The sequence below is a fragment of the Elephantulus edwardii genome, unplaced genomic scaffold (assembly GCF_000299155.1).
Source record: "Elephantulus edwardii isolate Elephantulus edwardi_28Jun2011 unplaced genomic scaffold, EleEdw1.0 scaffold00057, whole genome shotgun sequence".
Lineage (NCBI taxonomy): Eukaryota > Metazoa > Chordata > Mammalia > Macroscelidea > Macroscelididae > Elephantulus > Elephantulus edwardii.
Window position 1 is genome coordinate 6077103 of NW_006399807.1, and position 25427 is coordinate 6102529.

Genomic DNA, 25427 nt, shown 5'->3' on the forward strand with positions numbered 1-25427 from the left:
GGGAGAGTGGAGGGACAGCACAGGAGAGGAAGACCCTCAATGAGATGGATCGATTCTGTGAGTGGAGTGGTGGGAATGAATGTGTTTGAGACAGCTAGGTTGGCACAGTATAGAACAGCGTTTAGGGCTCTTTTACATAGGGTCACTATGAGTCGCAAATGACTCCATGGTACATGACAAATAACAACATCCTACATGGAATGTGAGAATTCTAGTACTGAACCACTGAAGCCCTCTCACTAAAACAGGAATTGTCTATTCCTTTGCTCTGTTAGTATTGGAATTAGTCATATGATTTTCTTAATCTAATAGGGAACTAACTAGTGGATCTGATGGAACAGCGGTGCCAGTGTTCCTTCCGATTTGATTTGGCCTCTTGCACTTCTGTGAGATACTGTAGAAAGGCTTGACCTGAGTAGCACTGCTCCTTTCGTCTCGGGAAAAAGAAATGATTGGCACCCAGCCTACAGCGTAGCCCAGCTCACCCTCCATCTGAATGAAATAGAGCTGCCCTAGCCAATGTGCAGACTGAAAGGGAAAAAATATTTTTTTAATCTACACGATTGAGGGGATTATTTGTTACATAGCATTACTGCAGTTATCACTGACCACTGCAAAAGGGGAATGATGATGATCTAGGTATGGTGTTGCTGGAAGGAAGTCAAGGGTACCTAGCGGTCCCACAGTCTCCTCATAGAAGCAACCCAGGTTCTGCCATGGCCACATTCTTGTAACAGAAGACACATAGAATGAATACGAAGTTTCCTGTCTGAATTCTTATATTTTCTGTTCAAATCTACCAGCTGTTCCACAGAAAAAAGATAGGCATTCTCTTATCATGTGATTTACAGCTTCTTCAAAATGTACTGGAGGGTCAGCTATGAGTTTATTCTGACTCAAGAGCAATGAACAACAATAATAACAACTTAGAGACACATGTAAGTAACACAACAATACTTGTTCTGGATTTATTGTGTATATTTGCCTATTTTCTGCCTCTGCTATAAGCTCTTAGAGGGCAAAGACCATGTGCTGCTCATTTTTGTCTCCCTTATAACATGTAGTAGAGCACTGGGTACTTCATTGCCTAAACACATACTCAATGTTGAGTATTAAGTTGAAAAGAGTAAAAAGCACAACCCACTAGTGACACATACAGTCCTGAGTAACACTGAAATCCTAACCAGGAAGGAACCATTAAAACCATACTGGGTGGTCTCCTTGTTGGCTCCAGTCTCCTAGATCCAAGGAATCTTTCGTTTTCTGGGACTGTGCAGCCTGAGGATAGAAGGCCCTGCAGGGAAGTCAGCAGACACATCCCAACCCCTTCAGTAAGCACTCATTAAGCACCTGCTGAGTGATAGGTCTTTCTCTAGAGCAGACAGGGTGATGCCTTTGGGATGAATGGAAGGTCTTTGGCGAGGAGGAACACTTACCTGAGAGCTTGGTGGGGCAACCAAGTTGATTCCTGGAGGGGCTGCCAGCGCTCCCGATGGCGGGCCCATAGCTGAAGTGATGACTCTGTATGGAGAGCCCAGAGCATTGAGGGGGGCTCCCACTGCACTCAGCGTCCGTGGGGCACTCACAGGGGTGTCTGTGTAGCTGGAGTGGCCATCCATCGGCTTCCCAGCAGACAAGATAGCCGATGGGCTCATGGACGTGGAGCTGGCGTGACCAGAGGAGCCTGTGAGGAGAAGAAAGTGAGAGTGATACAAGATTGGGGAGCACAAATACAGAGGCCTGGCCTACCCCCTGTTTCGTTTTCCATATCTTTCCCATCCTTCCAGCCACATCTGCACTTCTGTATATTCTAGAAGCATTGGTGGTTTGGTGGTAAGGAGTTATGCTACCAACTCAAAGGTATGTGGTTTGAATCCATCAGCTGCTTGTGAGAGAAAGATGGTTATTCTCCTCCTGTGCAATTTACTGCCTCTGAAAACCCAGTTGAGGGTCAGCCTTGAGTCAGTTCTTGCTCTATGGAACCGTCTAAAGTGGGGAAAACAGAACAGGGAGCCATAAGGCTGTGAACATCTCTCTGAAAGGGCCAGAGGGAATGAGAATAGCACAGTCCCTTACTGCTTCAGAGCAGAAAACAGATAGAGTCCATAGCCCAGTGCCATGGTGCTGGTGTAGCCCCACCAACAGCAAGAAGTCCACAGTGATGGTACCAGCAATGGAATTTATTAAGGAAAGAAGTTGGAGAGTGAGGGAGGCAAAGAATTATTACCTACAATAAGTCTGGATTTTAGCCTGACAGTTCCAAGGCACAACTCCTCAGTTGGCCAGGTTCTGGTTTCAACTGAGCAAGCAGATTTTTCTTCCATCATCAAAGGCAAGAATAGCAAAAATCCAACTGTGGCCAGCACAAATGCAAGAAGCCTTAGGTCACACGTTGCCACAGTCTCTCCACAGCAGTACCAGTCTCTCCACCACCAGCGGTCTCACTCTCACCGGGGTCTTGCTACCACAATCTTTCCTCACCTAAAGTCTTGCTTCAAGTCTTTCTCACCTCAAGTTTTGCTGCTCCAAGTATTTTTGCCTAGTGTAAGAAGCACTCTTTATATTGCTGCTTCAGTTATTAATGATTAATTAATAAGACCATGCTGATTTGCAAGATCATGTGTCTGCAGTTCAGGTAGCTTGAGACCAGTGGTGGCTAAATATTTGCTTTAGAAAGCTAACTTTTCCTCCACAAGAAAATGACTGATGACCCAATTACAAAATGGGCAAAAAACATGGAAAGAATTTTCACAGAGGAAGATATTCGAATGGCCAACAGACACATGAGGAAATGCTCGTAATCAATATCAATAAGAGAGATGCAAATTAAAACCACAATGAGACATCATCTTACTCCAGTGGCAGTGGAAAAGTTTAACAAGACAGTAATAAATCTTGGAGAAGATGTAGCAAGATAGGAACTCATACGTTGTTGGTGGGATTATAAAAGGGTACAACCACTTTCAGAGTGGTTTGGCACTTCCTCAAAAAACTGAACATAGAAATTCCATATGATTCAGCTATTCCCCTGCTTGGAATATACCCTGAGAATATGAGAACCGAGGCTCAAACAGACTGTACACCAATCTTCATAGCAGCGTTATTCACCATCACAAGAACATGGAGACAGCCCAAATATCCAACCACAAACAAATGAATTGAGAAATTATGGTACATTCACACAATGGAACACTACCCAGCATTCAGGAGAAATGATTTTGCAAATTACTACCTAACTTGGGAGGGATTGGAGAGCATTATGCTGAGTGAACTAACTCAGTCTCACAAGGACATAAAATCATTATTGCAGAATTAGTGTGAAGATCCAAGGGGGGTGGGAGGGTAGAATCAGATGGGTGAGGGGAGGGGCGGGGGCTGAGGTGGTTAATCATAGGGTCACACAGTTTGATGTGGGATGGGGGTGAAGGAAATGAGAATGATCCGGTGTGAAAAACAATGTATTCAAACTTTGTAAATAAATCAGTATAAAATAAAGTTAAAAACCCTGCTCTTAAAAAAAAAAAGCCAACTTTTAGGCTAACACCACAGGTAACAACAACAAAATAATTAGCTGTAGGTGACAGCCAGCTGCTCTAGGACAGACATGATACTCTTCAGGAGAAAGATGGACAATATTTTCCTATGCAATTAACTGCCTCTGAAAACCATCTCGGGGGGTTATTTCTAACTCGATAGTACACAACAATAACAACAATATTGGTTGGCTGAAAGTTGACCCATTGGAATGATTTCACATTGAGGCTTGGAGAGTGACTATGGTCCCTAGTTTTGGGGGATTCAACCAGTAAGATTTTATTTTTTCTTTATTATTTTGAGTTTTCTTTCAAAATTTTCCCCCTCCCTTATCCAAAATTAAAGAGAAAGGATGTCAGTTTAATGACTAAGGTGTACTCGACTCAAGTATTTTCTATTGCTGGCATTTTGCATGGTATTTTCAAATCCATGTGAAAGTTGGATAACAATGAAGAAATGCTGAATAAGAATGGATGTCTTTGAACTGTAGTGTTGACAAAGAGTACAGAATATACCACGGACTGTCCAAAGAACAAATCTGTCTTGGAGAAAGTGCAACCAGGGTGTTCCTCAGAGGAAAGAATGGTGAACTTTGTCTCATATACTTTGGGCATATTGTCAAGAGGGACCAATGTTCGGGGAAATACATGACTGAAAAAGCAGAGTCAGTGAAAAAGAAAATCTACAAAAAAGATCAACAAAGGGACTACAATAATGGGCTTGAGTATATCAGAAATTGTGTGAGGGCGAGGCTTTGATCTGTTGTTCATGGACAGCTATGAGTCAGTTTGATGGAACCTAACAACTACAGCTACTACCAATGACCCCAGCCGTCATCCATTTCAGAGAAGATAGCAGGGCCACTCCCTTACTTCAGAAATACTATCACAAAAGGCCAATGGCTGAGCAAAAACATCATGTTTCATAAAACAGAGGCTTAGAGAAAATGAAGGAAAATCCCAGTGAGATGGATTGATGCAATAAACCCAAGACAAGAGGCTCAATCATAATGTTGTTGTTAGGTGTCGTTGAACTGAGTATGAGTGATAGCAGCCCATTGAACACACTTGAACCATCTTCTATCCTGCAACCTCATCATCATCTCTGACACAGCCTACTGCTGCAGTAACTTTATCAATCCATCTCATTTAGGGTCTTCCTCTCTTTCACTGACCCTCTACCTTTCCAAGCATGATATTTCTTTCCAAGGGATAGCCTATTCTAGCAACATGCCCAAACTATGGAAGATGAAGCTTTATAATCTTTGCCTCCAAAGAGCATTCTGCTTGCACCCTACGCAAGACATATCTGTTTGTCCTTTTGGCGGTCCTCTTCTTCCACACCACAAATCAAAGGCATAAATTCTTCTTCTGTCATTCTTGTTCATTGACCAGCTTTCTGATGTGCAGCAAGTGATTGAAAGGACTATGGCCCGAATCAGGCACACTTTAGTCTTCAAGCTGACAACATTGCCCTTCAGCATTTTGGAGAGATTCCTAATAACAGGCTTGCCCAAGGCAGTAGGTCTTGTGATCTCCTGACTGCTGGTACCGAGGATGTTGACTGTTGATCCAAATAAGATGAAATAGTTGACAATTTCAATTCTTTCTCTATCAGGATGTTGCCTATTGGCGCAGTGGTGAGGACCTTTGTTTTCTTGATGTTGAGATGAAATCTATATTGAAGGCTATAATCCTTAATCTTCTTCAACAAGAGTTTCAAGTCCTCCTCACTTTCAGCAAGCAAGGCAGTGTAATCTGCATAATGTAGGTTGTTGATGGCTTATTGTCTGATTCCAGTGCCACATTCCTTATCATAAAGTCCAGCTTCTCAAATTATTTGCTCAGTATATGAGATTAAATAAGTATGAAGAAAGGATACATCACTGATGCACACCCTTCCTAATCTTAAACAAAACAATATTCTATTTTTAATTGTGATTTTAGTGAACATTTACATAAAAGTTAGATTTTCATTCATTCATTCATTGTCACACATTTTCCTCCCTACTCCCCCAGTTTACTTTTTTAAAAAAAAAAATTGTTGCAAAATGTCCTCCCTCATCCCACCCTTCCCCAAGTCCACTTGCTATGTACCTCTTATTCTGGACTGTTACACAAATAATTTGTAATCAAATATTCCTTTTAAACACTTTTTTCCTCCTTCTGTTCCAATGTTTGTTAATTAGTGTTCATTAATTATTCCCTCTTTTCTTAGTTTTTAACCCAGCCCTCATGTCAGTCCTGTTTTATAATAGTGACTTTATGCAGTATTTGTCTTTTTGTGACTGAGATATTTCATTCAGCATAATGTCCTCAGGGTCACCCATGTTGTGTAATATTTTATGAGTTCCTTATTTTTCAGTTCTGTGTAGAATTCCATTATGTGAATATACCATAGTTTTTCTATTCATTAATTTGTTGATGACACTTGGGTTGCTTCCATCTCTTTGCTATTGTGAATAATGCAGCAATAAACATGGCCATGCATATATCTATTTATGTGGCAATTCTGATTTCTTTAGTATATATTCCTAGTACTGGAATTCCTGGGTCAAATGGTATTTCTATTTGCAACTTCTTGAGAAATCGCCAGGCCACTTTTCATAGTGGTTGCACAATTAACAACAGTGAATAAGGGTTCCAATTTCTCCACAACCTTGTCAGCATTTGTTGTTGGCTGCTCTGTTGAACTTTTCTATTGCTACTGGGCTGAGATAATATCTCATAGCTGTTTTTATTGGCATCTCTCTGAGAGAAAAATTCTGAACTTTTTTCACCCCTCATATGTTTGTTTACTCTCTGAATTATCTTCTTTGGTGAAATGCCTGTTCATATTCTGTACCCATTTTTAAGATCATGTTGTTTACTCTTTCATATTGAAGTGCTAAAGTATTCTATAAATTTTAGATATTAGTCCCTTATCAAATATGTCATTACCAAATATATTTCCCAGTCTGTAGCTTTCCTTTTTACCCTGTTGGAGAAGTTTTTGATGTGCATAAGGATTTGAGTCTAAGAAAGTCTCATTTATCTACTTTATGCTTTTTTGGTTGTAGGTTTTTCAAGATGCTTAGAAGACTGTCCATGTTGTGGATTAGGGCTTCTAGAGTTCTTCCAAGCTTTTCTCTGATGAAGTTTATAGTCCTTGGTTTTACTCCTACGTCCTTGATCCACTTTGAGTTGTTTTTTATACATGATGTGAAGTGTGGGTGTTTCTTGAGTTTTCCACAGTTTTCCAATCACCATTTATTAAAGTGGCTTTCACTTCCCCACTTAACTGATTTTATCTTCTTGTAAAAAAAAATCAGTTGACCAGAGATAGATGAGCTGATTTCTGGGTTCTCAATTCTATTCCATTGATCTATGTGTCTGTCATTATACCAGTACCAGGCTGTCTTTACCACCATGAATGTGTAGTAGGAATTGAGATCAGAGAGTGAGAAGCCTCCTACATTCTCTTTTTCAGGAGTGCTTTACTTATTCGGGGTTTCTTTCCATTCCCGATTAAATTGGAAATTGATATTTGTATTAGGATTGCATTGAATTTATAGATTGCTATTGGTAGAATCGTCATTTTCACAATATTGAGTCTTCCTCTCCAGGAGCATGAATATTCTGCCACTTCTCCGGATCTCTTTTTATTTCTTGTATTAATGTTTTATAATTTTCTTTAAATAGGTCTTTTGTGTTTTAGTTAGATTTATTTCCAAGTATTTAATCTGTGGATAGCTATTGTAATGGGTATTGTTTTTCTTAGTTCCATTTCTATATTCTCTTTGTCACAGTAGAGAAATACAGTTGATTTTTGTATGTTGATTATGTATCCTGCTACTTTGCTAAATTGGTCAACTATGTTAGGTAGTTTTGTTGCTGAGTCTTTCGGGTTTTCTAAGCATACTATCATATCATATCATATCATATGCATAGAGATAGTTTTTACTTTCTCTTTGCCAATTTGAATATTTCTTATTTCCTTCTCTTTTCTTATTGCTATCACTAAGACTTCCGATATAATATTGAGTAAGAGAAGTGATTAAAAGGAATGCTTGCCTAGTTCTTGTTCTCAAAGGGAATGTCTTTAATCTCTCTCCATTGTGATTGACATTGGCTGTTGGTTTTGTATGTATACTTTTTTTTTACTTTGTTTAGGAAATTCTCCTATATTCCTATTTTGTTGAGTGTCTTAATCAGGAAATGGTATTCTATTTTGTCAAAGGAATTTTCTGCATCAACTGATAAGATCATGCGATTCTTGTTCTTTGCTTTGTTGATGTAATGAATTATATTGATTGTTTCTCTTATGCTGAACCATCTTGCACACCTGTTATGAATTCTACTTGTTATGGATGGATTTGTTTAAGTGTACTTTTGGATTCTATTGGCCAGGATTTTATTGAGGATTTTTGCATATACATTTATAAGAGATAATGGCCTATAGTTTTTTATGTTGGTAGTGTCTTTATCTGACTTTGGTATCAAGGATATGTTGGCTTAATAGAATGGGCCCAGGAAAATTCTATCTTTTCCTATTTTCTGAAGTACTTTATGTAGAATTGGTGACAGTTCTTCTCTGAATGTATGATAAAATTCACTAGTAAAACCATCTGGCCCAGGCTTTTTTGGTTGGAAGTTGTTTTATGACTTGTTCAATTTCTTCTTTTGTAATGAATTTGTTCAGATATTCTACTTAGGTCTGTGTCAGTTAATGTAAGTTATGAATTTCTTAGTATTTGTCCATTTCCTCTAGGATTTCATATTTGTTAGCATGTAGTTTTCCCACAATATTCCATTGTTAACATTCTTATTTTAGTTGGTTCTGTTGTGACATTGCCCCTTTCATCTCTTATTTAGATTATTTATGTCTTTTATTTCTATTCCTTTGTTAGTTTTGCTGGTGTCTATCAATTTGTTTGACCTTTTTTTAAAAAACAACTCCTGGTCTTGTTGATGGTTTTAGCTGTTTTTCTGTTTTAATTTATTTCTACTCTAATATTTAAGCAAAGGCATTTGACTGTGTGGATCATAACAAACTATGGATAGCTATGAGGAGAATGGGAATCCCAGAACACTTGATTGTGCTAATGAGAAACCTATGCTTGGACCAAAAGGCAGCCATCAGAACAGCGTAAGAAAACACTGCATGGTTCAAAATTGGGAAGGGTGTATGCCAGGGATATGTCCTGTCTCCATACCTTTTCAAGCTGTATGCAGAACAGATTATCCAGGAGGCTGGGCTCTTTGAGGAGAAATGTGGGGTCAGGATTGGTAGAAGATCTATCAACAATCTGCCTGATGCAGATGACACAACCCTGCTTGCTGAAACTGAGGAGGACCTGAAGCACTTGCTGCAGAGGGTCAAGGATTGCAGCCTCCAATATGGATTGAGGCTCAATGTCAAGAAGACAGAGATTCTCACCACTGGACCCATTGGCAGCAACAGGATGGATGGTGAAGAGATTGAGATTATTAACAACTTTAGTCTGCTTGGCTCCACAGTCAACACTCTTGGCACCAGCATCCAGGAAATTAAAAGACATATTGTGATGGGAAAGTCTTCTGTTAGGGACCTCTCCCAGGTACTGAAGAGCAATGGTGTCACTCTGGAGACTAAGGTGCATCTGATAGAGGCCACGGTCTTTGCAATCACTTGTTATGCATCAGAGAGTTGGACAATGACTAGGGAGGCTAGAAGGAGAATTGATACCTTTGAGCTGTGGTGCTGGAGAAGAGTGTTGAAGGTACCATGGACTGCTAGGAAAACAGATTCATCCTGGAGAGGGTTAAACCAGGCTGCTCCTCAGAGGTAAGGATTCCGAGGCTTTGTCTAACATACTTTGGACATGTTGTAAGGAGGGACCGGTCCTTGGAGAGGGACATCATGCTTGGGAGGGTGGAGGGACAGCACAGGAGAGGAAAACCCTCTATGAGGTCGACTGATTCAGTGACTGGGATAATCGGGATGGGCATATCCGAGACAGTGCAATTGGCACAGGATAAAGCAGAGTTTAGGACTGTTGTACATAGAGTCCCTAGGAGTCTCAAGTGACTCAACAGCACATAACAATAATAATAATATTTATAATTTCATTTTTTAAGAGGGTGTCAGATTTCTTGCTGTTCTTTTTCAACCTTTCAAAGATGTTGGGTTAAAAAATAATTATCAATTTTTCTTGGCTTTTGATGTGTTTTCTTATTGCTATAAATTGACCTCTAATTATGGTTTTGGCTGTTTCCCAGAGGTTTTGGTATGTTGTGTTTTCATTGTTTTCTTTTCAGGAAACCTTTTAATTTCATTTTATTTTTAACATGAGTACCCTCATATTCATGCAAGGTGTTGCTCAGCTTCCAAATGTATATGTTTTCCTCTTTTATCCTCTTGTTATTAATTCTAATTTTGCAACATTGTGGTTTGAGAAGATATTTTCTATTATATCTATGTTTTCTATAATATTATTGATGCTTGCTTTGTGACTAAAATGTGATCTATTTTGTATAATGTTCCATACACATTGGAGAAGAAGAAATACTATACTTTCTTGAGGTGCATTCACCTGTATATATCTATGAGATTGAGTCAGTTCATTTTGTGGTTTAATTCTTAAGCATCTTTATTGAATTTATTTCTAGCAGTACTATCTTTTCTTGGGAATGATATAGTAAAGAAAATTATCCAAAAATAACTGGAGCAGCATGTCAACAGAAAACTGCCAGATGTGGAGGCTGGTTTAGAAGAGTCTGTGACACTAGGGATATTATAGCTAATGTTAGATGGATCTTTACTGAAAGCAGAAAGTATCAGAGGAATGTCTATCTGTGTTTCATTGAGTATACAAAGAAATTTGACTATGTGGATCACAACAAACTGTGGCTGACTCTGAGAAGAATGAGAATCCAAGAACATTTGATTGTGCTTATGCAAAACCTATACTTGGACCAGGGGGCAGTCATCAGAACAGAGCAAAGAGACACTACATGGTTCAAAATCAGGAAGAGTGTATGCCAAGGATGTATTCTGTCTCCATACTTTTTCACTTTGTATGCAGAACATCTGGGAGGCTGGTCTGTATGAGGAGGAATGTGGCATCAGGATTGGAGGAAGATTCTGTTATGCAGAAGACAAAACCCTGCTCGCTGAAACTGAGAAGGACCTGAAGTGCTTGCTACAGAAAGTCAAGGACTGTAGCCTTCAATATGGAATGAAGCTCAACATCAAGAAAACAAAGATTCTCACCACTGGGCTAATTGGCAGCATGATGATAGATGGTGAAGAGATTGAGATTGTTAACAGCTTTAGTTTGCTTGGCTCCATAGTCAACACTTTTGGTACCAGCAGCCAGGAAATCAAGAGACAAATTGCATTCGGAAAGTCAGCTGTCAGGGACCTCTCCAGAGTACTGAAGTGCAACAACATCAATCTGGAGACTAAGGTGCACCTGATCCAGGCCAGAGTCTTCATAATTGCTTGTTCTGCAACAGAAAGCTGGACAATGACAGGGATAATAGAAAGAGAATTGATGCCTTTAACCTTTAGTCCTGGAGAAGAGTGCTGAATATACTATGGACTGCCAGGAAAACAAAGAGGCTCATCCTACAGAAGGTATAGCCAGCCTGCTCCTCGGAGGTAAGGATTCAGAGACTTCATCCGACAGATTTTGGTCATGTTGCAAGGAGAGACCAGTCCTTGGAGAGGGACATCATGCTTGGAAGGGTGGAGGGATGGAGAAAAAGAGAGAGATCATTGATGAGATGAATTGATATAGTGACTGGGTTAATGAGGGTAGATGTGTTGGAGACAGTAAAGTTGGCACAGGATAGAGTAGGTTTCAGGGGTTTTGTAAATAGAATCACTATGAGTCACAAGAAACTCGACAACACTGAACAATAACAACAATTACTACTACTGCTATTGTAGTGTTGTCTATCTCTTTTTCTAGGTCTGGTAATGTTTACTTTGCATACTTTGCAGCTCTATCATTGGATGTGTAGATATTTATTACAGTTATGCCCTCTTTTTCTGTTGACCCTCTAAGTGTTATAAAATGACCTTCCTTGTCCTTGTGATAGTTTTTCTACTGATATATATTTTATCAGAGATTAATATGGCTACTCCTGCTTTTTTCTGGTTGCCATTTGCTTAGTATATTTTCCCCCAACCTTTCATTTTCAGTCTTTCTTTATTTTCACTTTTCAGGTGTGTCTCTTATAGACAGCATATTGATGGGTTTGGGATTTTTTTTATCTAAACCACTACTCTTTTTATCCTCACTGGCACATTTAAACCCTTCATATTCAATGTAATTCTTGAGAAGCAATGTTTAATTACTATCATTTTGCTGAGTTATTTTTGGTGTTGTTGCTGGTTACTGTGGTTTATCCTGCTTTCTGTGACACCTCTGTAAGAAGGACTTCCCTTAATATTACCTGCAGTGTTTGTTTTGTTTTTACAAACTCCCTTAAGTTCTGCTTTTTTGAGAATATCTTGATCTCTCCTTCATATTTGATGGACAGTTTTGCTGGGTATAGTATTCTTGGTTGACAGTTGTGTTCTTTGAGTGTTCGATATATGTCATTCCACTGTTTCCTCGCTCTTATGGTTTCTGCTAAAAAAATTGGCACTTAATTTTATTTGCTTTCCCTTATAAGTTATTCTTCATTTCTCCCTAGCTGCTTTCAGAATTCTCTCTTTATCTTTGGTTCTGGCAAATTTGACTATGATATGCCCTGGTGTTTTTCTCTTGGGGTCTATTCTACATGGTGTTTACTCAACTTCTTGAATATATAGTCTCTCATTCTTCATTATGGCTGGGAAGTTTTCTTCTAGTAATTCTTCCACAAGTTTTTTGGTGCCTTTACTTGCTTCTTCTTGTTCTAGGATTCTGATTATGCACACATTCTTCCTCTTTCTTGGTGATGTCACACATTCTTAGGCTTTCTTCTTTTTTCTTTCTTTTTTGATTCTGCTTTTTTTTCCCCTAGCAGATCAGTGGTTACAATTCTATTTTCTATTTGCTGGTACTGTGTTCCATCTCAACTCTGCTCAAATGTCACTCCAACATGTTGACAGTATCTAAAACATTAGTCCTCATATTCTTAATTGTGGTTTCTTGTTTTTCCAGAGCTTTTAATTCCTTATTTGTTTTATTTGCATTGTTTTGGATTTTTTTTTATTCTTCCTGGCTTTTGTTTCCAGAGTCTTGTAATCCTTTGAGTTTGTCTCTCATCCATTGAAAATATTAAATCATTGTTCTTTTGACTTCTGTGTCAGAAACAAAGTGCTATTCAATAAGCCTTTTATTTTAAGAACTACTATCCCTCTGTAACTTGATTTGTGCCACTGTTAGAACCTCTGTTTGGAATATTATTGCTTTTAATTTTTGACTCATGTACTTTTAACTTGTTAGTTAAATTTCTGTCTTCTAAGTTGCAACAGTTCCATGACACATCTTCAAGGATATGAACATGTATGGCTAAGCACAATTGATAACAGTGCATCCAAATTCCAAAATCAATCTCCACAATAGTCTATGTGTTTCCTATTGCCAAAGGGGCCCTTTAGAGTAGTGAGAGAAGATCTTCACCCTGAAACCTACAGTGTCCCTTTTCAGCAGGAAGTAGCTAAGAGACTATGCCATCCCCTTTTCCTTATGAATCAGGGTGAAGTTTCTCTCAGGCAGGAGTGATAGGGAATGAAAGGACACACTGACAAAGGAGATTAACCAGAACTGGCTTTGACAAGCACTGTGGCAATGGGACAATTAAAACAGACTTTCAAGGGGAAAAAAAAGAAAAACGAACTGGAGGGGTGTAGAGAAAGTAGTGCAACAATGAATGAATGGAAATCCAAAATCTCTGTAAATGTTCATTAAAATGAATAAATTTTAATAAAAATTAAAAAAAACACCAAAAACAAAAACAACAACAACAAAAAGTTCATTCAGATTTTCTGGCTTCAGGAAATCCATTGACTCTGTGTTATGATCACTTTTTGGGCATGATGTTTTGTTTTCATTTTCTGTAGTGTACAAGGAAGTCAGCTTCTTTGGAGTCATTGTTGTGGTAGGTTTTTCATGCCTGAGGCCTTAGCAAGACCTTGGTCTGATGATCTTGGCTCAGGAGCTCACTGCTCCAGAGGATGGAAGGGTGCCTCACCCAACCTGACTTTCTCTCTGATTATTTGACTCAAGGGAAGACTTGCTTCAGTTGGGAAGAGAGATGCCCTGTGAATTGGCAGCCTTTTCAACGAGGCAACTGTTCCATCTAGGCTCCATATGAAGGGTCTGCAGCTCAAGTATTGTCTCTCGGAGGAGGAATAAAATGGTGCTCCTAGAGCAAGACAGTGGAGTGGCAGTGGAGCTGTCTCCAGGCAGCAGAGTAGCTGAGTCTCCAGGTATCAGGGAAGCAGGGTCTCCAGGCAATGGGATTATGGTCTAGTACTCCGGGAGCATGGTCTGGGCCACAATGGAACTGCAGCACCTGAACCTGGTAGGAAGTGGTTCTGTTGCTGGCTGGAATGTAAGTGCACCTGGTCTGGCACACAGCTTTTAGTAGATGTGGGGAAGACACTCCTTGGTGGGGCAATGCCACACAGACCTTGGCTTCTTGCAGTAGAGATAATGATACCATCCAACCCACATCCAGCATGACCCATGACCATAAAGCAGTAGTCTCTTGCTCCATTCAAATAATAGCTTCTTGAAATAGATTTTGCATGAAAACAATTAAGTGTTCTGGGATTTCCATCCTTCTCAGTACTAGCCATAGTTTGTTATGATCCACACACTCAAATGCCTCTGCATAGTCAATAAAGCACAGACTTTCTTCTGGTATTCTCTGCATTCAAGAAAGATCCATCTGACATCAGCAATGATATCTCTGGTGCCACAGACTCTTCTAAATTCTGCTTGAACTTGCAGCAATTCCCTGTCAATGTACTGTTCTAGTAGTTTTTGGATGGTATTCAGCAATATTTTGCTTGTATGTGATATTAGTGATATTGTTAAATGATTTTCAAATTCTATTAGAATAACTTTATTTGGAATGGGAACAAATATCAATCTCTTCCAGTCAGTCAGCCAGGCAATTGTCCTCCAAATTTTGTGACTTGTGAACACATTCAGGGTTGCATCTGTTAGTTGAAACATGTCAATTGGCATTCTATAAATTTCTGGGGCACTATTTTTTTATCCAAATCCTACATCACAGCATGAACTCTTTCTTTATTACCCTTGGCTATTCGTCATATGGTGCTTCCTGAAATTTTTTAGTGTTAACAAATTATTTTTCATGATGCTTCCTGGAGCCTTCAATATTTCACCCATAGCATCTCTCAGTATTGTAACTCAAGGCTGAATTTGGTGGGTTTTTTTTAGTTCTTTCAACTTGAGAAATGTCAAGGGAGATCTTTCCATCCACACCCCCTCATTCCAGTGTTTTGCACAATTTGTTATATTTTGCTTTTACTTCTTAAATTGCCCTTTTAAATCTTCTGTTCAGATCCATCTGAGAAGGACCTGAAGTGCTTGCAGCAGAGGGTCAGGGACTATAGCCTTCAATATGAATTGAAGCTCAACATCACGAAAACAAAGATTCTCACCACTGGGACGATTGGCAGCATCATGATGGAGAGTGAAGAGATTGAGATTTCTAACAGCTTCAGTTTGCTTGGCTCTACAATCAACACTCTTGGTACCAGCAGCCAGGAAACTAAAAGACAAATTGCACTGGGAAAGGCTGCTATCAAAGATCTCTCCAAAGTACTGAAGAGTAACCATGTCACCTGGAGACTAAAGTGCACCTGATAAAGGCCATGGTCTTTGAAATTACTTGCTGTGCATTGGAAAGCTGGACAATGACTAGGGATGATAAAAGGAGAATTGGTGCCTTTGAGCTGTGATGCTGGAGTAGAGTATTGAATATACCATGGACTGCTAGGATAATAAGTTCATCCTGGAGAGGGTGAAGCCAGGCTGCTCCTTGGAGGGAAGAATTCTGATATACTTTGGACGTGTTGCAAGGTGGAATCAGTCCTTGGAGAGGGACGTCATGCTTCCGAAGGTGGAGGGACAGTGCAAGAAAGGAAGACCCTCAATAAGATAGATTGATTCAGAGACTAGGGTAATGAAGGTAGGTGTATCAGAGACATTAAGATTGGCACAGGATAAAACAGGGTTTACACAGGGTCACTATGAGTCACATGCAACCTGACAGCACATAACAACAATGTAATTTTCGTATTTTCTTCATCTATGACACACTTGAGCCTACTGCTGCAGTAACTATTAATCCATCCTCTCTTTTGCTGCCCCTACACATTTTCAAGCATTATATCCTTTTCCAACGTATAGCCATTTTGGTTTTTTTCTTTCTCCTCTGACTTTGTAATGACTTTTTGCTCTTTTCATGGATGATAACCTTTATTTCATCCCACCACTCCTCTGGTCTTTGATAATTGCTGTCCAATGCCTTAAATCAGTTCTTTGGATAATTTTTAAACTCAGGTAGGATCGACTCAAGATTGTATTTTTATTTTTGTGGACTTGTTTTCATTTTCTTCAGTTTGTTGAACATGTGTCTATTCCACTATCAGGAACTGGTCAAGCTCTGACTGTTGATATGGAGCTTGTCCAATGATTCTGCATAGATAGTCAGTCTGCTTCCTGTGCAGGCCATTAAGTAGGGTCAACATGTAAAGTCACCTTTTGAATTTTGTTGTTGTTGTTGCTTTAAAAAGTATTTGCTATGAATAAATCGTTGTCTGTACAAAATTCAGTCTTTCACTCTCCAGCCTCATTTCTGTCACCAAGTCCATACTTTCTCACTACCATTCCTTCCTCATTGTTTCTCACTTTTGCATTTTTTTGTTGCTTAAAACCATCAAGTTGGAACTAACCAATAACAGACCCTCCAGTGAATTTTCAGAGGCTGTAACTTCACAGGAGGAGATTGCCCATCCTTCTCCCATGGAGCAGCTGGTAGAGTCAAACCACATGCTTTTGGGATTGCAGTGCAGTTTCTTACCAGCAGGCCACCAGAGCTCCCTTTTGCATTCTAATCACCATTTATTATTCATGGATCTTGACTGAATGTTTGACCAATTTCAGACTGTGAAAGTTGCTAGGAATCCTCAATACCCTGTTTTTAGGTTTTGTTTTAGGGTTTTTTTGTGTGTTTATTTTGTTTTTGAGGGAGGGAGCTCACTAATCTAGTTTTACTGAGTTTTGTTCTCTAAGGTATAATTCAGATAGATTTCAAAGGCTTCAAACAGTTGGATAACTCTAGCAGTGTCCATTCGTCTACCTCCCTCTTTTTTTATTGGCTTGCATACAATAAAATATGTTGCATTTCATTTGTTGTGGTCCACACAATCAAAAACCTTTGCATAGTCAGTGAAGCACAGATAGACATTCTTCTGGTATTCTCTGCTTTCTGCCAAGATCCATCTAACATTAGCTAGAATAACCCTAGTACCACGACCTCTTCTAAATCTATCCTGCACATCTGGCAGTTCTCTGTTGACATATTGCATCATGCATTTTTGGATAATTTTCAGCAGAATCTTGCTTGCATGTGATATTAATGATATTGTTCGATAATTTCTGCATTCTGTTGGGTTACCTTTCTTTGGAATGGGAACAAATATTTACCTTTTCCAGTCAGTTGGCCAGCTGGCTGTCCTCTAGATTTCTTGGCACAACTTAGTGAGCACATCCAGGGCAGCGTCTGTTTGTTGATATAAATCAATTGGTATGCTGTCAACTCCTGGAGCCTTGTTTTTTGCCAATTCCTTCAGAGCAACTTGAATTTCCTCCTTCATCACCATAGGCTCTTGTTCATATGTTATTTCGTGAAATTACTCTAGGTCAGTCAATTCCTTCTGATACAGTGACTCTGTGTACTCCTTCCATCTTCCTTTGATATTTCCTGGATCATTTAACATTCTACCCAAAGTATCCTTAAGTGTATGGATCACAACAAGCTGTGGCTGACTCTGAGAAGAATGGGAATCCCAGAACAGTTGATTGTGCTAATGTGAAACCTATATTTGGTCCAAGAGGCAGTCATCAGAACAGAGAAAGGAGATACTACATGGTTCAAAATCAAGAAGGGTGTCATCACGGATATATTTTGTCTCCATACCTTTTCAATCTGTATGCAGAACAGATCATCCAAGATGCTGGGCTTTATGAGGAGGAATGTGGCATCACGATTGGTGGAAGGGTCATCAACAACCTGTGTTATGCTGATGACACAACCCTGCTCGCTGAAACTGAGGAGAACCTGAAACGCTTGTTGCAGAAGGTCAAGGAGTGCAGCCTTCAATATGGATTAAAGCTCAACATCAAGAAAACAAAGATTCTCACCACTGAGCCAATTAGCAGCATCAGTATGAATGGTGAAGAGATTGAGATAGTTAACAGTTTTAGTTTACTTGGTTCCACAGTCAACACTCTTGGTACAGCAACCAGGAAATCAAGAGATGAATTGCATTGGGAAAGTCAGTTGTGAGAGACCTCTCAAGAGTACTGAAGAGCAACAACATCAGGCTGCAGACTAAGGTGCACCTGATCCAGGCTATAGTCTTCACAATTATGTGCTATGCATTGGATAGAGTTGGACAGTAACTAGTGATGATAGAAAGAGAATTGATGCCTTTGAGCTGTGATGCTGGAGAGGAGTGTTGAATATGACTGCTAGGAGAAAAACAGGTTTGTCCTGGAGAGGGTGAAGAGAGAATGCTTCTTGGAGTTAAGGATCCTGAAGTTTCATCTGACATACTTTGGGCATGTTGCAAGGAAGGACTGGTTCTCGGAGAAGGACATCATATTTAGGAGAGTGGAGGGACAGCACAGGAGAGGAAAACCCTCAATGAGATGGATCAATTCTGTGATTGGGGTGGTGGGAATGAGTGTATTTGAGACAGCGAGGTTGGCAAAGGATAGAGTGGTGTTTAGGGTCTTGTACATAGGGTCACTATGAGTCGCAAGCTACTCGATGACGCATAACAACAACATTTCACTTGTGTATATTGTGTTTTATACAATCTTTCATTTACACTGTGTTTCATACACCCATCCATATACATTGTATTAAATGGAATTAATTACTCTTGACCTATGCCTATTTCTTTAACACAATCTCTATTTTATACTCGTTTACTTACAAAGTTTACATACATTGTTCTTAACACCTGCATGTATTTGAATAATAGTCATGTTAGCAGGTCTTCTTTGTATGCATATGGAATATCCTATCTCTCACAACTTTGTACTTTAGGCTAGATATTGAAATTGTTTTTCCAACTATGAATGCTACACCATTCTTCCTCAGGTTTTCATTCTCAGCATAGTAGATCTTGTGATTGTCTGGTTCAAAGTCATCGATGCCAGTCCATCTCAATTCACTCATGCCTAGAATGTCAATCTTTATACACTCCATTTAATTTTTTACAACTCCCAGCTTTCCTACCTTCACACTGTATACATTCCACATCAAATTCTTAATGGTCATTTGCTGCCTTCTCAGTTTTCAGTGACTTTCTGTCTGGACTTGCCCTATCCTGAGTCAACCTCAACATCTCCAGCATCTTTCTGCACCCTGTTCCAATTGTGATACTGCCCCGTGCTGTCAGTGCATTGAGCCAGTGTCAACTAGTAGTAAGCCTATGTAGAACAGAATGGAACCCTGTCCACTGCTGGGTCCTAAAACCCCAGACAGCCCTGGCACATGGGAGGCACTCAAGAAATGTCTGGTAAATAGATAGCGAGCCACTGAACCTCAGACACACTACTTCCTGAGGCTATAAATTGCACAGGAGAAAACTTCCCATCTTGCTCTTGCAGTTAAGGTGAGGGATTCAAACCACCTTTGGTTAGCAGTGCAATTTGCTATGGACTATGGAAGGATAGAAGGTCAGCACAAGAGAGGAAGACCCTGGCTAATAAGATGGACTGACACAGTGACTGTGGCAATGGTGTCGAGTGTGTCGGAGATGGTGAGGTTGGCTCAGGATAGGGCAAGGTCTGGAGCCATTGTTCATGGGGTCGCTATGAATTGCAGCTAACTTGACAGCACATAACAACAATGTTCCATTAGAGACGGTGTTCTGGTGGCCTATAGGTAAGGAGCTCTGCCAGCCTGAAGGCAAGCAGTTTAAATCCACTAGCTGCTCTGCAGGAGAAGGATGGGCAATCTCCTCCTGTGTTCAATTTACTGCCTCTGAAAACTCATGAGAGGGTCAGCTATATGTCGGTTTCCTGCTGGAGGGTCAGCTATGGGTTGGTTCCAACTCAAAGGTGCCTAACCATAACACGCCATCAGAGCAGTCACACCCACATCCAAGGAAACTGCAGCCTCCTAGTCACCCCATCTGGGAACTCTCAGCCTGTCAAGGACAAATGCTTCATAAACAGCCAGATCACAACGTGCCACGTTATAAGTACAACTAAAGATTAACTACATGCTATGTGGGTCCACTAGAGAGTGGCAGAGGGGTTAAAAAGAGCAGGTCTTGAAGAACACAGGCAGTTTCTGTATGTTGGCTTACTCAATCCTGACAGTCAGCCTCTGAGACAGGAGTCACTTCAGTCTCTCAGAGATGAGGAAATGCAGTCTTGGTTCCACCCGTGATCTTTTCTTCTTCCAGGCTACCCTCCCCACCTCCATTGTCTGGAAAGTTCTTGCTCACCCTTCAAAGCCTAACTCAATTGTTAGCTCCTCCATTAAGCTTCCCCTTGGTGGGGTTTATGGTCCAATTTACTGCTCAGTTCTGTTTTCTGATAACACCTGTGCTTCCTTGTATCTTCCTGTTTATTACAGGAGGAAGACTAGGGGCTGTCACATTTGTTAATTTGTTTTCCTAAACCGTAATGGGGAAATGTGTCTGGTTTTGTCCACAGGCATCTCTACCAGTGCTTGCTGAGTCAATGAGTGAACACACTTCCTGGATAATAAGCACCAGAGCCTACATTGAGATTTGTCAATCTGAAGCCCACGCTTTCCCCTGGGAGTGTTGTCAAGGACGGTGGAAGGCTATGTCGAGAGCTCTCTGCATCACAGAGTATGAGACGACTCAATTATGAAGAGATAGGGAGTGAAAGTTCATTTGAAGAAGTAAAGAGATGCCAGCTTCCAGGGACTCAAGCCATGAAAATGAAAAGTCTTCACAGGAAACACCAATTGTAAAGAACAATTTTAGACTTTGCTGCAACCCTGAAAGGCTGTGACATTTAAAGAGGCCAATGCATACCTTGCCTCTGTGACTAAGATAAAATGTGACAGGTGAGGTGGGAGTCAGCCCTGGTAGGTGGGGAGCTATGAGCCTCACTGGGCCTTCTTTTTCTAGTCAAGCCACTGTAAGGAAATCAATGTGGTTTTTACTCCCTGATTCTGCTTTCCCAGAACAGACCAGAAAAACCCTGCAAGCCCCCACCTCCTTTTAATTTCACTCTAAATAGATCTCAGAGACACTGCCTTTTGTTTCTACATTCCTGGAGTCAGGCCTGGTGCTCCACACCAGTCTCAGAATGATGGGACAGGCAGGAATAAGAATCTGCTTCACACATTCAGCAACCTAAGAGCTTTAAGGTGTGGAATCTGGACCTTCGGCAGTAAGGGGGATTTATTGTATCAGGATAGAAGGAAGACTCATCAACAGCCTGCAGATGACTCTACCTTGTTTTCTCAAAACAAGGAGGACCTGAAGTGCTTGCGGCAGGACCTCTCTAAATTACTGATGAGCAATGATGTCAGTTTGAAGAGTAAGGAGTGCCTAATTCAGGCATGGTCTTTAAAAACCACTCACTGTGCATCTGAAAACTGGACAATGAATAAGGATGATGGGGAAAGAATTGATGTCTTTGAGCTGTGGTATTGGAGAAGGGTACTGAATATCCTATAGAGAGCCAAAAGAAGAAACTGATACATCTTTGAGAAAGTGCAACTGGAGAGCTCCTTAAACTTCATCTCACATACTTTGGGCATATACTGAGGAGGGACTATTCCTTTATGCTTGGAAAGGTGGAGGGTTGGTGAAAGAGAAGACAACCCTTGACAAGATAGGCTGACACCGTGTCTGCAGCAATAGGTTCAAGTATGTTAGAGATGATGAGGATGGCACAGGATAGGACAGAGTTCAGATCTGTCGTTCATAGGGTTGCTACGAGTCGTTAACTCACTGGCACTTAACAACAGTTGTGTACCATTAAGTTGGAACTAAACCATAACTCATCCTCCAGTGGGTTTTCAGAAGTAGTAAAAATCACATAGAATGAGATTCTTATAGAATGAGATTCTCCTTTCTTCCACAGAGTAGCCGGTAGATTTGAACTGTGTAGGTTGGTTAAGCGCCTGCTGCAGAGTGTCAAGGACTGCAGCCTACAATATGGATTGAGGCTCAATGTCAAGAAGACAAGGATTCTCACCACTGGACCAATTGGCAGCATCAGGATGGATGGTGAAGAGATTGAGATTGTACACAGCTTTAGTTTGCTTGGCTCCACAGTCAACAGTCTTGGCACCAGCAGCCAGGAAATTAAAAGGAACATTGCAATGGGAAAGTCTGCTGTTAGGGACCTCTCCAAAGTGCTGAAGAGCAATGGTGTCTCTTTGGAGACTAAGGTGCATCTGATACAGGCCATGGTCTTCGCAATCACCTGTTATGCATCAGAGAGCTGGACAATGACCAAGGAGGATAGAAGGAGAATTGATGCCTTTGAGCTGTGGTGCTGGAGAAGAGTATTGAGAATACCATGGACTGCTAGGAAAACAAACAGATTTGTCCTGGAGAGGGTTCAACCGGGTGGCTCCTTGGAGGCAAGGATTCTGAGGCTCCGTCTAACATACTTTGGACATGTTGTGAGGAGAGACTGGTCCTTAGAGAGGGACATCATGCTTGGGAGGGTGGAGGGACAGCGCAGGAGAGGAAGGCCCTCTATTAGGTGGATTGATTCAGTGACTGGGATAATTGGGATGGCAGTGTCGGAGACAGTGTGATTGGCACAGGACAGAGCGGAGTTTAGGGCTGCTGTACATAGGGTCGCTATGAGTCGCAGGCGACTCGATGGCACATAACAACAACAACAAGGTTGGTGACACAACTCCTTACCACTAAGTCACCAGAGCTTCCTTTAGGTTGTGTATAGGAGAACATTTAAAACACATCAACAGTTGTATATTGGTTTTTAGGTTCCCTTCTAGTTATAGTGGGAAATTCTGGTAGCATAGTCCTGAGGGGATTGCATCACTAACTCAAAGACCATGATGCTCTGGCAGTTCAAATCTATCAGAAGCTCTTTGGGAGAAGAATGGGCAACCTTCCCCATGCAATTTACAGCCTCACACACCCAAGAGAGGGTCAGCTATCAGTTGACTCCAATTCAACAGCAATGATGTGAGTCTATTTATAATTGGATTTCTAGTTGGGCTTTTTAAAATAAAGTTATCTTTCTAAATATATCTTAGCAAGTTTGAAGGTTTTATGAAAAAAATAATATTTTATTTAAGCAAAGTTCAGCAGGATACTGGATAGGTAAAACAATGGAAATGTGCAAACCATGAATGATATCTAAAAAATCGCACACATACAAATATATGCACTGATATGGGCTTTGAAGAACTCCCAGGTTCTTCCAAGAATAAAATCAGATAATGACTGTGAAACTGATTTTAAATAAAGAACTTTATATATTATTAACTAAAATTAAGACAATTAACGTATGCCTTGGCTGTTCAGTGGGTGCTAAGCACAGTTCATTTTTGAGACAGAATGAAATCTCCAGTTAAGGTTTGGATTTCAATGGCATTTAAAAAATGTGGTTTAGCTCAGCTGAGCTAACAGCCTAAAAGGGGTCGACTATTTTATAACATTGAAAAAAATTGACATTGAAGAAGACAATGCCTCTTTCACAAATGCATTTTAGGCCTTTGTCTCTAACAGCAACCCAGTGGTTCTTAGAAATTGCTTTGCTCTTAGAAAAGATAGAAAACAATAGCTTTTATGACAAGAAAAAAATGTTTCTCAATGGAAAATGAAGCCATTCTCACTAGTAGGTGGTAAAGCACACCTGTTGGTGATGTTTTAATTAGCTTCTTGCTCTCCTATGCTCGTTTTGTTCATAACTAGGCAAAAGTCAGAGCCCCTGGGTGGCACAAATGGGAAACACGTGTGATTGCTAGCTGAAATGTTGGCAGTTTTACTACACCTAGAGGTGCCTTGGAAGAAAGACCTGGTGATCTACTCTCCCACCCCAATCACCACTGAGAACTTTATGGAGCACAGTTCTACTCTGACATAAAGTGGAGTTAACTCAGTGGTTCTAGTCTGGCTTAACACAGAAACTACAGCAAGTACCAAAAGACACAGAATCAAAAAGTCCAACTCACTCCTACAGAGTCAGTTCTGACTTAACTGAGAGTTACATTGTGCTTTCATACCAGTAAATCACAATGGCACGAGATGGCCTAGCTTTCTCTGGAAGAATGGCTGGTCCACCCCAGTCACTGACCTCTCAGCAGCCTAGAATGTTATCACCTCCAACTCAGACTCATTGCCATTGAGTTGGAACACTCTTAGATGATCTATCAGTGGTTTTTCAGAGGCTGTAAATCAGATGAGGAGACTGCCTATCTTTCTCCTAAGGAACAGCTGGTGGATTTGAGTCACCTGCCTTAACATCGACAGCACAAGTCCTTACCTTCTAGGCCACCAGATCTCCTTGACTACACTAGGGGACAATACACCTTGTCTAGATGCCTCCTGCTAGCTTACTACTTTCCCTTCCTTTTCAAGCCTGCTGAATGAGTTGTGGAGAAGAGGACAAAGTTTGCAAGATTCCCTTCAACAGCAGCCAGAAGAGCAGTCAGCAGGCTTCCTTGTGAAATTCAGGGCTCATCCTCAGCATGCAGCTAATCCTATTCTGATATCAAGTTTTCTGTAATCCTTCCCCTTGGCGCCTTCTGCCTTCAGCATCCCACTGACCTTGCTCACTGGCTAGCTTGACATTCCTCCTTCCTTTCCAGTCATTCATACCATGCCCACCATATGCACAAATTCTATTCCTTCTAGGCTTTGTTCTTTATTAACTAATCTGGTGGCTAGTCTGTAGGGAGCTGGGCAATTAAGCCAAAGGCCTTCTCTCTCTGATAATTTGACTCCACCAGCAATTCCTTAGGAGAAAGATGGGCAATCTTCCCTGGAATTTACAGCCCTGGAAACACAATATAGGATCAGCTGTGAGCTTGTTCCAACTTGAGGGCAATCAAATCTGATGAGAAAAGACTAACACCGTTTTTCATCAGGATCCTACTTTTCTGTAGAATGTTCTAGAAAATCTTTTCATGTCTCTGGACCTCATTGTCACCAATAAGGAAGTGGCATTTAATGACTGCTAAGATTCCTTCCTGGCTGACTCTGAGAAGAATGGGAATCCCAGAACACTTGATTGTTCTAATGCGAAACCTATACTTGGACCAAGAGACAGTAGTCAGAATAGAGCAAGGAAACACTGCATGGTTCAAAATTGGGAAAGGTGCACGCCAGGGATGTGTCCTGTCTCCATACCTTTTGCAGAACAGATTATCGAGAGGCTGGGCTCTATGAAGAGAAGTGTGGTGTCAAGATTGGTGGAAGATCTATTAACAACCTGCATTATGCAGATGACACAACCCTGCTTCCTGAAACTGAGGAGGACTTGAAATGCTTGCTGCAGAGGGTCAAGGACTGTAGCCTCCAATATGGATTGAGCCTCAATGTCAAGAAGACAAAGATTCTCACCACTGGACCCATGGGCAGCATCAGGATGGATGGTGAAGAGATTGAGATTGTTAACAATTTTAGTCTGCTTGGCTCTACAGTCAACACTCTTGGCACCAGTAGCCAGGAAATAAAAAAACATA

The 25427-nt window shown here is 40.6% G+C and overlaps 1 protein-coding gene across 1 annotated transcript in view; it reads right to left on the reverse strand.

Annotated features, from left to right (window-relative positions):
- RXRG (retinoid X receptor, gamma) overlaps window positions 1-25427 on the reverse strand; it is a 107273-nt gene that overhangs the window by 60759 nt on the left and 21087 nt on the right. Inside the window, exon 2 of the mRNA XM_006887375.1 lies at window positions 1437-1684. Within this exon, the coding sequence (XP_006887437.1) occupies window positions 1437-1684 (248 nt within the window). The remainder of the gene's footprint in view (window positions 1-1436; window positions 1685-25427) is intronic.